Source organism: Carassius auratus, unplaced genomic scaffold (assembly GCF_003368295.1).
Source record: "Carassius auratus strain Wakin unplaced genomic scaffold, ASM336829v1 scaf_tig00023455, whole genome shotgun sequence".
Taxonomy (NCBI): domain Eukaryota; kingdom Metazoa; phylum Chordata; class Actinopteri; order Cypriniformes; family Cyprinidae; genus Carassius; species Carassius auratus.
The window spans coordinates 30,645-42,863 of NW_020525270.1; the positions used below are offsets into that span (position 1 = coordinate 30,645).

At 36.4% G+C, this 12,219-nt stretch overlaps 1 protein-coding gene across 3 annotated transcripts; it reads left to right on the forward strand.

Moving 5' to 3' along the window:
• The first annotated feature begins 1,541 nt into the window (after positions 1–1,541).
• On the forward strand, positions 1,542–11,659 carry LOC113077875 (suppressor of cytokine signaling 2-like). Of its 3 annotated transcripts, XR_003281398.1 has the most exons (4): positions 1,542–1,996; positions 5,746–6,000; positions 8,439–9,239; positions 10,152–11,659. XR_003281398.1 is itself a non-coding variant. In XM_026250141.1 (3 exons), exons 2-3 carry the CDS (start codon positions 5,874–5,876, stop codon positions 8,906–8,908), a joined length of 597 nt encoding a protein of 198 aa, XP_026105926.1. In that variant the 5' UTR covers positions 1,542–1,996; positions 5,746–5,873; the 3' UTR covers positions 8,909–11,659. The 3 variants fall into 3 exon arrangements, 2 of the variants coding, with proteins under 2 accessions (XP_026105926.1, XP_026105927.1); XM_026250141.1 differs by having other exon boundaries at positions 8,439–11,659; XM_026250142.1 differs by having other exon boundaries at positions 1,549–1,996; positions 8,442–11,659.
• Positions 11,660–12,219: the final 560 nt, after the last annotated feature.

A 12,219-nucleotide genomic window follows, 5' to 3' on the forward strand; every position in this document is an offset into this window, starting at 1 on the left:
AGGCAAGATATTATATCTCTGAACCGGATGTAAATGGTGGAACAGAATCCTTCCAATTTAGTAGTTTTTATCTGCATTCTAACAAGGAAGAAAAAGCAAGGACTTTAACCACTGGTGCTGAGAAACATTGACAGCTATTACGCATACAGTACATAGGTAAATTTGGGCTAATTTAACTTTTGACGTATAAGAGTTATGTACTATTTTAAACCGAAATGAATGCAAAACCAAGCACAAATTGGTGATGACTGAACCTGTTTGAGGACACAGGCCCATGTGTCATATGAGGCTAATCTGCCAAGAACTTCCTCCTAACTGTATCAAAACAAGAGGATGCTCAACCACAATTTTATTTGTTTTAAAGTAGCAACTAATTGGCTTTTATACACAAGTAACATGACCCGTCCATAAAACTAACAAGCATTCCAGTTGTCTTCGTAAGAGTGTGTGCAAGGTCATCTGAGACATCAGACTTAGTCATCTCTGATTGCTGATGTGTTAAATGGATAGTTCAAGCTGTTGACAGTAGTCATAGACTTCCATAGGAATAAATACTATGGAAGTCAATGGCTACTGACAACTTTTTGGTTACCAACATTCTTTAAAATATTTTCTTTTCTGTTCAACAGCAGTTTTTGAACAACATGATGGTGAGTAAAAGTGTGAACCATAGCCATTTAATCCACTGTTGTCTTTATACAAAGATATATACATCTATCTATCTATCTATCTATCTATCTATCTATCTATCTATCTATCTATCTATCTATCTATCTATCTATCTATCTATCTATCTATCTATCTATCTATCTGTCTATCTGTCTATCTGTCTGTCTGTCTGTTTGTCTGTCTGTCTGTCTGTCTGTCTATCTATCTATCTGTCTGAATGTGTTGTGGATATTTAGGTAGTTTATTGTGGTTTTGGGGTTTTTACACAACGACGAAACTCAATATTATACAGCTTCTTATATTTTGTTTTGTCATGTATGTAGGCAATAAATTCCTGGTTTAAGGTGGCACTTGTCATGCTGTGACTTGCTCAGAGGAGTTCTGTAACATTACACACATATCTCGAAAAGCAACAACTGTTTATTCTATAAAACCTGTACAGATTCTATAAAGAAAATAAAAAAATAAACCTTATTCCCATCGCAGATGTTTTATTAATAAACATTTTATTACAGAAATACAACACAGAACGATTAATTAACAATAAAATAGATTTGGGACGTGTTATATTGAACGTATCGCAGTACATTTCGTCTGTCCCTTGCACTTCACTGCTGGTTGTGATATTAGGTCTTTATATATATAATTCAATTATTCTTCTGATGAAAACAGCCTTATAAGGAAGATCTAAATGTAAAACCAAACGAAAAAAAAAATTATATATTTATAATTAATATAAACATGTTTACGATATAAACGTGTCTGGCAGATCTCAACAAAACAAACAAATAAACAACAACAAAATAGCCAGTTGGCACGACCTTAAGAGAGCGCTCGCACATCTGACCACGTGATAGGATTCCTGGAAAGTTCCTGGAAATTAGTCTTTTATATACTAGTCTTTTTAAACGAGGATTAAGTAGTTAACGACGAGCGCGCGCACACACAGAGAAAGAGAGGGAGAGAGAGACAGGGCAAGAGAAAAAAAGATTCGTTGGAATATCACTAAACTGCTGGAGAGAGTAATTATATGTCCTGCTATCTTGGCTCGCGTTGTAACGCGTTAGGACGCGCGGTGCGCGCGGTGCGCTTGCAGACAGCGCGAGACATACAGTGTCGCCAGTATCGCTCCCGAAAGAATCAATGCAAATACACGGAAAAACGCGTCCCGATCTGCTGAGCATCAGGGGGTGCTGGTCGTTTGACAGGGAGCCGATCAGTGTTTCCCATCAATAATAAACGATGGGTCTGAATCATGTTGCCATTGAACGACTGTAACGTGAAACGCGCTGGACTTGATTGCTTATTGCTTTCACTTAGACAAAAGGTAAGTGCTGTGCGCTTTCTCCGACTGTCACCTTTCAGGCTCAAGTTTATATTCAAAATATACTCTGCTTTATTTCGTCTGATTCATTATGTCTCACATAGCAGCTACATCAAATAATCCGTGCAATTAGAACTAACGTATCTTCATTTACACGTTCAGGAGAAAAGACTCTCGTTTCTCTTGTTTGTCACACTATCGTTTACCAGGAGCTAGCTGTCAATGGAGTTTCCTAGTAAAGGCGGTTCTGCGTATTTTGCCGTCTCTCAAAGACACCCTTTGTTTTTATTCCTCATGCACGTGCGCAATGAGCCATTCACACACAAGACGGACGTTTGTAGCCTAATGTTAATGAAGCTTATGGTGATGTCATTTCGCTCTTTTATCCAATTAAAAACAATAACCGAAAACATAACAGTAGCTGCCCTTTGCTTTATTCAATTGAGAACTTTATGAGAGTATAAAAAAACAACAATAAGAAATGCGCTACAGGAGTGGAATGACTATGTGAGCACCACCCTCCTGGGTGACAGTAGACGCGTTAAGACTGTAAAAATACTAAGGATTTACAGGGCAAAAACAATTTTAAGGTAAGGCGAGGAATGATTTCGTTTCTGTCTTAAGCTACAACTCAAATTCAGATCAGGATAATGAATGTTAAATGACAGAACTGGTGTCATTAATGTTTAGTTTGACACAAGTATACAAGTGATAGTTCACACAAGCTTTTCATTTACGTGTTAAAAACTATAAATACCATGTCTGAGGTGACGGGAAGGGATGTAACATTTTCCATTCTGCTGGAGACACAAACAGTTGACCAAACCAGGACAGTGTTATACGCTTACCTCAATTGTGTGAGTGACTAACACACACTCTTTCGTTTAGCGGTATTATGCATTTGCGTATTTGTTAGGGGTTCAAGCACGCAGTGCTGAAACCCTATTGTAATTGTAAGGATTTTTTTTATTATTATTATTTTTCTCCGCTAAAACTGATTGTGCAGACCAAACCGTAAGGCCTAGAGAGCTGAAACTTGGCCAGAATGTAGAGCTCCCCGAGGGGACATTCTGACAAAGTCTCACCCCAATCGGCCAAATGGGGGCGCTACAGCGCAAAAAACAAAAAAATTTGACATTTTGGGCCGTAAATCGTAAACCGTTAGCCGTAGACTCAAAAACATGGCATCGTTGCAATCCTTGGGTTAGCCCGAACAAAAGTGCACGGCGCCTTTTTGGGGTCTACGACGCACCGTTTTCTCGCAAAATCGAGCTATATCCGAAACCTACTTTTGCGAACTAGTCCTAGGATTTTCAACCAATCAGAACCAAACCACTTCAGAAATATTCCCTGGACACTCAATATCAATAATTATCAAAAAAAAGTTGAAATTTCAATTCTTACGCGAAACAGTACACCAAAAAGCGTCTATGCTAACGTTAGCCAAATGCTATTTTGACTATAACTCCTGAACGGAATGAGATATCTTCACCAAAATTGGTACACATATGTATGAGCTCAATCTTTGGTCAAATAAAAAAAATTGCGCAGCTCTGCCACTTGGGGGCGCAATGAGATTTAAAAAACACATAAATGGCTATAACTAGGCAACCGTTCGCTCGATCGACTTGAAAATTGGTATGCAGTGTCTTGGTCTGAAGGGGCACAAGTACCTATGAGGACATTTGCATATCTCAAAAAACATGGCCGCCATTGGCCAAACAATTTTAAGCACCTATTTGAAAGGGTTAACGGATGTTGATCGGAACGAAACTCGCTGGGTACGTTCGACTCATGAACCTTAAGGTCTGTAAGAATTTTGAAAGAAATCGGCCACTAGTTGGCGCTAACGAGTTTTATGGCTCTGTAATCACGTGGTGTTTCACATATCAACACAATATGCATATCACTTGATAGATCTCCTCATAATGCACAACTTTGCCTCAAGAACCATTGCTGTCAATCAAATCGTTCAATTGTTATTCACAAATATGTTAAAAACCTACTTTTGCGAACTAGTCCTAGGTTTTTTGTCCGATCGGAACCAAACCACTGCAGTAATATTCTGTGGACTCTGTAGATCAATAATTATTAAAAAAATGTTGAATTTTGTCCTTTGGTTAACTGTAAAGTGGTAATATAGAAAAAGGGGTGTGGACAAACATACCCCAAAGCCTATAAAACCTAAACGAAAACTCAAAACTTTATGAAACTCAGTGAAATCATGTAACATGATACTCTTAACAAGCATGCAAAGTTTCATGGAGATCAGACCATAGGTGGCGCTATAACAGTAGAAAAGGTCTCAAAACACAAGATTTCTATGGTAAATGGCCTCAAATTGTTTGAAAATGCTCGTATATTCACTCAAAAACACCAAATCTTCATATCATATGATATATCTCCTCATTCTGAACAACTTTGCCTCTGGGACCAATGTTGTCAATAAAGCTGTTAATTAAATATTCAAGATTATTTAAAAAAGTTACTTTGGCATACTTGTGATACAGTTTAAGATGAAAATCAATAAAACCACTGAAGTACAATTCTCTAGACTCTGAAGGTCAATAATTATCAAAAACATGTTGAACAATTGCATTTGGGCAACTATAAACCAGTCATTTTATAATATGTTCTTTTCATAGTGCATACAAAGGCCTATTAATACAATCAGAAAGCCCACAAATTATCAAAACTGTGTAAAATAAGGCATAATTTCATTCTAAACAAGCATGCAAAATTTAAGAGAGATTGGGCAAAAAAAAAAAACACTATAACAGTTATGTTTAAAAACACAAGTGTTGTTGGAGTAAATGCAATTTATAACCACTAGATGGCAGCGGAAGACCACTAATGGGCTCATTCAGTAAAGTTGAACAGTACTGTTGAAAGGATTCATGAATTCATGCCAAAACATTAAAAAATGAACTGTTATAACATTTAAAATCTCATTGAGTCAATGTTTTCCATTTTGTTTATACAGATATATCAGCTTTTTTAAATTTTGCCACATTATGATTACAGTTTAACCTGAAAATGACATCTAACTCTTAAAAAGAAAAGACTTGCAATAAGTTTATGGTCACCTATCACTTATTTCAAATACCTATATCTGCAACAAAATGTTTGTGCATGTATATGTGTGTCTTTGTGTGTGTGTGTGTGTGTGTGTGTGTGTGTGTGTGTGTGTGCATATGCTTATAGAGTATACATATATTAGTCTAATCATTTAGTTTCAGTGTGTGTGTCTGTCTGTTAGCCTGTTCTCCATTTTGGATGTGTTTAACTGTCATCCATGCATCCAGGTTGGCTCAGACCACCTCAGAGGCCTTAATGTGCTTGAACCCCGGTAAATGCTGCTTGCAGCTTTAATTTCTTTTTGTTATTTTAAAGCGTTTTAACGTTTCCTATACGGTGGCCTTATTGAATTAAGTGATTTAAAGGAATCGAGGGTGACTTGGGGTGACATAATTGTTTTGAAGAAGTACATTTGATGACCATAAATGCATGCATGTCCATGTTTTCTATTACTCTCAGGTAATGTAGAAGATTGTAGCACCAGTACAGTACCAGTAGGCCTAATTGACATCAGTTCACACGGTTTTATGCTACAATGTAGTTCTTAAACATCAGCAAATTAGCAGCAGACATGTATGGAAATACTAATCAGCAAAAAACAAAACAAAAAAAACAACAGCAACACAAAAAGCATCAAACAAAACATAGGGTTAAAATCATGTTTGTATTTTCAGATCGTCGCAGCCAAACAGTATCCACGGACGCTGTGGAAGACTTCTCACATGTTTTGGTCGATTGTAAGAGTCAGTAGTCTTTGAAGGATAATTATAGACATTGAGTGGATGCAGAACGCCGTTCTCCAATGACCTGTCACTCATCCGACTCCACGGAAAGCATCGAGAATGAAAGGAGATCGCAAACCGAAACCCAAGTCGCGGAGTCCGAGCAGAGTCGCATTGCCACTGCCATGAGAGACCTTAAAAACACTGGTAAACGTTTACTGCTCGTTTCACTTACATACTCTCTTCATTTGCTCCTGTAACTCTCACTGAATTCATGTCGCATGCAACACAGCAACAGGCTAGTTAAAAAATAATTATCACAATGCGTCAAATTTGATGTTAAAAGTGATAACAGTCGATTTTAAAAAGATTAACCTTCTATATAAAATTTCTGTAAAATGTTTAAAGGTTGTTCTGAGTGTACTTTAATCTCATAAATCAGATTAGCAGCAGCTGTATCGTGCTTTTGCCATGAGTTTGTTGCAGACCCATACACAGTTTTTTTTTTTTTTTTCAAAATATCGATGTCCCAAAATGGAGAGTAAGGTGGTTCCTCCCCCAAGAAAATTTAGATTTTCCTGGCTTACATGTGTGCATTTTAAGATGTTTAAAGGCTCACAAATTGGATTATAATGTAGGTTTTAAACCAAGGCAGTGGGTATAGTAGCACAGATTATTTTTCAACATAACAGATTCTTAAACATGAGAATCAGATTAAAAGTTGCAATGAATGATCCACGCTACAAATAGAGAAGATGTAGTTTGTTTATGAATTTAATAAACGTCTAAAATGATTAAACATGAATTTGATTAGCTATTATTATTATGTAATTCACACTAATAGAAATTAATCTTTTCCAACAAGTTTAAACTGATTTTTACATTTTATAATAAGACATTTGGGCTGTTACCATGCAAATTAAATCAACACAGAAGTTGCATCTGAAGTGGCATTACACTGTTTAATGCAAGACGTGAATTAATTTATCTGCAATTACAAATGCATAAGTAATGTTTTGATATGTTAAACATAAAACGTTTACTGATATTTGAAATTATTTAAAACATAAAAAAAAAAACCACATCGAAATGTGAAATTAAAATCGCCAATAGGTAGCAGCAAGTCACTGTTCATAAGTGAGTCATTGCGATTGAACCGAATTATTTAAACGGTTGATTCATTCAGGAACGAAACAGCGTCATGTTGCTCAGAGACGCAAAACTGTGCTGTGGCTGTGTTTGGAATGAATTTGTTGGTGAAATAGAGCAAAAACAGGCAATATGTAAAACAGGCATCTCAGATGAGAAGATCTGTTATCTTGGCTTTTTATCCTTGCAGCACCAAAGAAGAATTAATATAATGTAATTAATTATTTTACATCTTCTGTTATTTAAAAAATACCGAGGTCTGGACATCGGGGACCTCGATGCTGCGTGACTGTCAAATAATTGAAAATGTTTCAGGACTTGCTGTTGTTTTTTTTTCTTTTCTTTTTTTTTTGTGACAATTTGCATCTGGTGTATTGTTTCGGGACTGTTGTTTGATCAGAAGATAATAATGAAAATATGAGAGAAGTGAATGTCAAGAAAAAAAGTAGGCTAATTATTTTTTTCATTAAGGGGCAGTTTTCACCACGTTTGGATTTCCAGGGGCATGTTTTTATTATAAATAAATAATTAGATATAATGTAAAATAAAGAAATATATAAATGCAAATTTATTTAAATGTAAATGTAATTTACATTTATAATCTATGAAAGTGTAATTAAAATTAATTAAACACCAAAAAAGAATATATTCCACATTAATTCTGGGGGCTATTTTATCACTTAATAAAAGAAGTATGTAAGTGAATTATTGGAACGAATTTCTTGAAAAAGCTTTTACTGTTAATTTTTCTCCGTTTTGCTTTTTGTGCAACAAAAGAGTTACATTATCATGTCTATGAAGCTTTTGTTATATATCCTGGTCTGGCTGGAACATTTGTCCTTAGTGGTTTGTGTCTCTGTCACATCACATCCCTTTCTGGTTTCAAGTGCATGTGCAAATTTAGTCCAGCACTGCACTGTATAAAAGAAAAACATAACATAAAGTCATTATGATGCTGCAGCGAGATCCTTTTTTAGGTTTGTTTGTTATTGAGAAATACAATGTGAGCAGCTTTGGGGAACATCTGTCAAGCATCCGCCATCACAAATGTCAGATACTCCCAAGATGAATAGTCAGATGGTCTAGTTTACTATTTCAGGAAAAATATATCATTTATGTTGATATTTCTGCTGTCTTGTTTAGACTTGCTATGCCACAGTTGTCATAATGTTTGCAATTAACGTTCACTTATCAGCTCATTTCGGAAGTGCTTGGTTTCTTGCTGTATTATCAGATGTGAATTAGCTCTTTAAATCAGGGCACAGTTTGAGAGGTTGCGTCCTCTTCTGAAAGCCAAACTATCTGCAGTGACTCAGAAAACGCCTGATAAAACAACAGCCGAATTGCTAGGATATGACTGTAGCTGTGATGGTTTTTGTGAGCCTCTCTTTATAGGGACACGTTATGGGTCTCATGTTACACAAGCAAGCGACTGAAACAGATACTGTGGAAGAGGATACGTATGTGACCACCTCTGTGTCTTCTTTTCTTGGAAGCAGGCTGGTATTGGGGCAGCCTGACAGCAAATGAAGCCAAGGAGATCCTGCAGGACACGTCGGAGGGGACGTTTCTGGTCCGAGACAGCTCTCAGAGGGACTACCTCTTCACCATCTCCGCCATGACATCTGCGGGACCCACCAACCTGCGAATCGAATACAAGGACGGCAAGTTCAAGCTGGATTCCGTGGTGCTGGTCAAACCCAAACTCAAGCAGTTCGACAGCGTTGTCCATCTCGTGGAACACTATGTGCAGCTGTCCCGGACGTCTTGTATGGGCAGGACTACCCCTCTCGCCCCGTCCAATGGGACAGTGCAGCTGCTGCTCACGAATCCGGTGTACACAGCCACACCATCTCTGCAGCATCTGTGTCGTATTGCCATCAACAAAACCACACGGCGGGTACAAGAACTTCCTTTGCCGAACCGTCTGAAGGATTACCTGACAGACTACACTTATAATGTATAGAACCAGATGGACAATAATGACCATAAGTGCAGAGGTACTATGGATCATAGATCCAGTGATACTGGGGTGCTGATGTCCCGTTTAGGATCTTTTGCCTGGGATCCCTCATCTTGTGTCCAAGGACAACTTTAAAAGGATAACTCAAACACACAAAAAATGTAAGTCTGTCATTAATTACTCACCGTCAGTGATGTTCCAAACCTGTTTGACTTTTTCATCTGTGGAACACAAGAGAAGATATTCCATTTTTGTCCATACAATGAAAGTCAACGGGATCCAAAAGAACACATCAGCGTTATTCAAAACATATTCCAGTTTCTGTTTTGATTCGGTGAGTAAATATTGACTGAACTATCCCATTAATACACAGAATATCATAACTGTTAAGTGTCCTTCATTGCGTGCTTAACAAGTTTATGGCCTGTAGATATTCTACAGTTGACTTTGAATGAGTGACTGAGCAGTATCTGTCAGGAGCATTGGCCTGCACTGACATCGGTGGGCTTCTTCCTGTAATACACACATCAGATATACAGGACGCCTCACGGTGTGACCATGCATCACTTTTAAAAGGAAGAGTTCACCCAAAAATGAATACACTAGCCCAATCTTAAACGTGATGTTCTTTATTCTGTAGAACATAAAAGAAGATAATTTGAAGAATCCTGTAGCTGTCTTTGTCCATATATTGAAAACTACACTCTTCAAATTTCCAGATGGAGTTTTGCAGTGATTCCTTAAAGGAACCCTTTTAGGTCACCCAGTGAACAGTTCTTAAAACTATTTGTCCTTAGTGTGAAGAACATTTTAATATTCTAAAAAAAAAAAAAAATTCCACTATAAAGAACTGAAAAGTTTCCATGGATGTGTATTAGATGAAATAAATCCATACGACTTCTAAATAAGGATTATTTACTCTCCAATCACTGATCAAAGCACACAAAGGCAGACCACATTAACTTTGGTGGCACAAACATCCACTGATGTCAAACCTCATTGGGATGTTAATTGAAGTTTGAAGTATTTCTTTTATGTTCCACAGAAGAAAGCAAACCATATGAGTTTGGAACAACATGAGGGTAACATGAGTACAGAATTCTCATTTTTGGGTGAGCTATGCTTTTATTGCATCAGGTGTCTGAGATGTTCTGCATCCTGTGTTTGGGACATGGGAGTTTGAAACTGTATGCTTTTGGACTATGTTTTATTTGCTCTTTATCCATGTTATATTTTTGTACTGTAGTCATAGAAGATCATTTGCTGTCATGGTTGCCCAAGGAAATGCTGGAAACTGGCAAGTACCTTGTGATATGATATACTGTACATACATGTCTTCATGATATCGTAATATCTACTGAAAAAATACAGGAAAAAATTGCCCTTTTAAAGGTCATTTGAAACAAATAAAATGTATTATACATATACACTACCATTTGAAAGATTGGGGTTAGATTTTTAAATAGTGTAATTCAGCAAGGACACATTGAAGTGAACAAATGTGTCAGTAAAGATATTAATAATGTTACAAATGATTTCCGTTATGATCTTTTGAACTTTGAAGAATCCTGAAAACAATCCTTTCATCAAACACATTAAGCAGCACAATGATTTCTGAAGGATTATGTGACACTGAAGACTGAAGAGAAATGGCTGCTGAAAATTCACCTCATCACAGGAATAAATTACATTTTAATATATTATCAACTTTTTTTGCTCTATTGTTTATCAAATCAATGTAGCCTTACTGAAAATAAGAGACTCAAAAATATTGGAAAAAACATACCACCCCCAAACATACAAAAATTTGAATGGCAGTGTGTGTATAAACATTTTAATTTAAAAGCTCAAACTTCTCCCCCTTGCCCAACATTTAAGGGTGTGTACTTTGCAAATAAAATATACCGTCTTAGTATTTTATCGGACATTCTGAACCAAGAGGTAATTTGGCAGCATGGTTTGTTTCAGCTTTTGTTGCATATGGTCAAGAAGTATTGGCCTGTGTTAACCCTACCTCAGGAGGGTGTCGTTATAAACCTGCATGCTGATTGGTCGTCTCTGGAGAATCTTTGATTCTATACTGAATCGTAATTTTTTAACCAAACCAAACCAAAAAAAATAAAATAAAAACTTACTAGGTCAGAAGCTTTTTATTCTCTCCTTACTGCTATTTGTGGAGAGATTATAAGAAAAATGAGATTTTCCTCTCAAGTTCCTCATTAATCTGAACTCCTTTCTATTTTGGTTTAATGAAACATACATAATATTATCCCTTCAAGAATGGGTCGCTCAATGTATTCAATTCACCATTGTTCTTGGGTGCTAAATTCCTGCATTTTCTCTTTATGCTTAGTCTTTCAGTTAAAGCATTCAAATAGTATTATCTTAAAAGCATTGCGCTTAAAAGGATTACAGGTTGGTGCTTTATTTTGACATTATTTTTAAATAAAGAAGTTCCTTATTTAATATGATTTAATTAAAATACAAAAACAATCTACCAGAAATTCTTAAATAATTGGGAAGCTGATCTCAGATCAGCTTAAGAGGTGTTTCTGCCAACATCTTTAAAATCCAGTATACTGTTGTCAATATTATTCATCGTCTTCCTTGAGGACATGGTATAACTAGGGTAGTAAGTCTGATGTGATCTCTTTGCCACTACAAAATTCCACCAATATCATTTTACTACATTGTGCTGCATCAGTGGTGAATGGATTGTCTCCCAAAAAGTGAGAAATAAAAGCAAGCATAGATTTAATTCCTGTTCTGTGTGTGTGTTATTATTATTTATTTTTTTGGTAATGTCTGATAGAGGACTTGGGAAATAGAGTATGATTTCTACAACAACTTCACTCTTTTATTTCTGCCCCAAAATGAGCCAATCATGAGCAGAACAGACAATAACACCCATCACCAAGGTCACACACCCACAACCTGGCAACCTCTCAAACCTTCAGTAAACCCACATCCTGAATGGATTTCTGGTTTCTAATGTTCTGAAAATACAGATAATCAAGTATATTTGGTGTTTGTATGGAAATAGTTTGTTTGGTTGTTTAGAAAATTCACTTTTTAATCCAACAGTGTTTGCAAGAATTTTGTAAGTGTTTTTCTTGTGTACATTTTCTTTGGAAGTGTTTTGTCTTTGCCATCTGAATTGGGAAGTTTCACTCCCAGTTTGCCCAGTCAATTTTCCATTTCTACAGCGTTTCTTGTCCCCTGCATGTTTTTTTTTTTCAAAGCATGGAAATTCTGAGTAACAATTTGAGTCACTTCATATTTTCCAGGGATTTTTAGAGTGAATTGTGTGTACA

Bases quoted from the DNA above. Each gene is read 5' to 3' on its own strand.
- LOC113077875 (XM_026250141.1), top strand. From the start codon at position 5,874: ATGACCTGTCACTCATCCGACTCCACGGAAAGCATCGAGAATGAAAGG. The intron at 6,001-8,438 runs GTAAACGTTTAC...TTTTCTTGGAAG, and splicing joins GAGAGACCTTAAAAACACTG to CAGGCTGGTATTGGGGCAGC.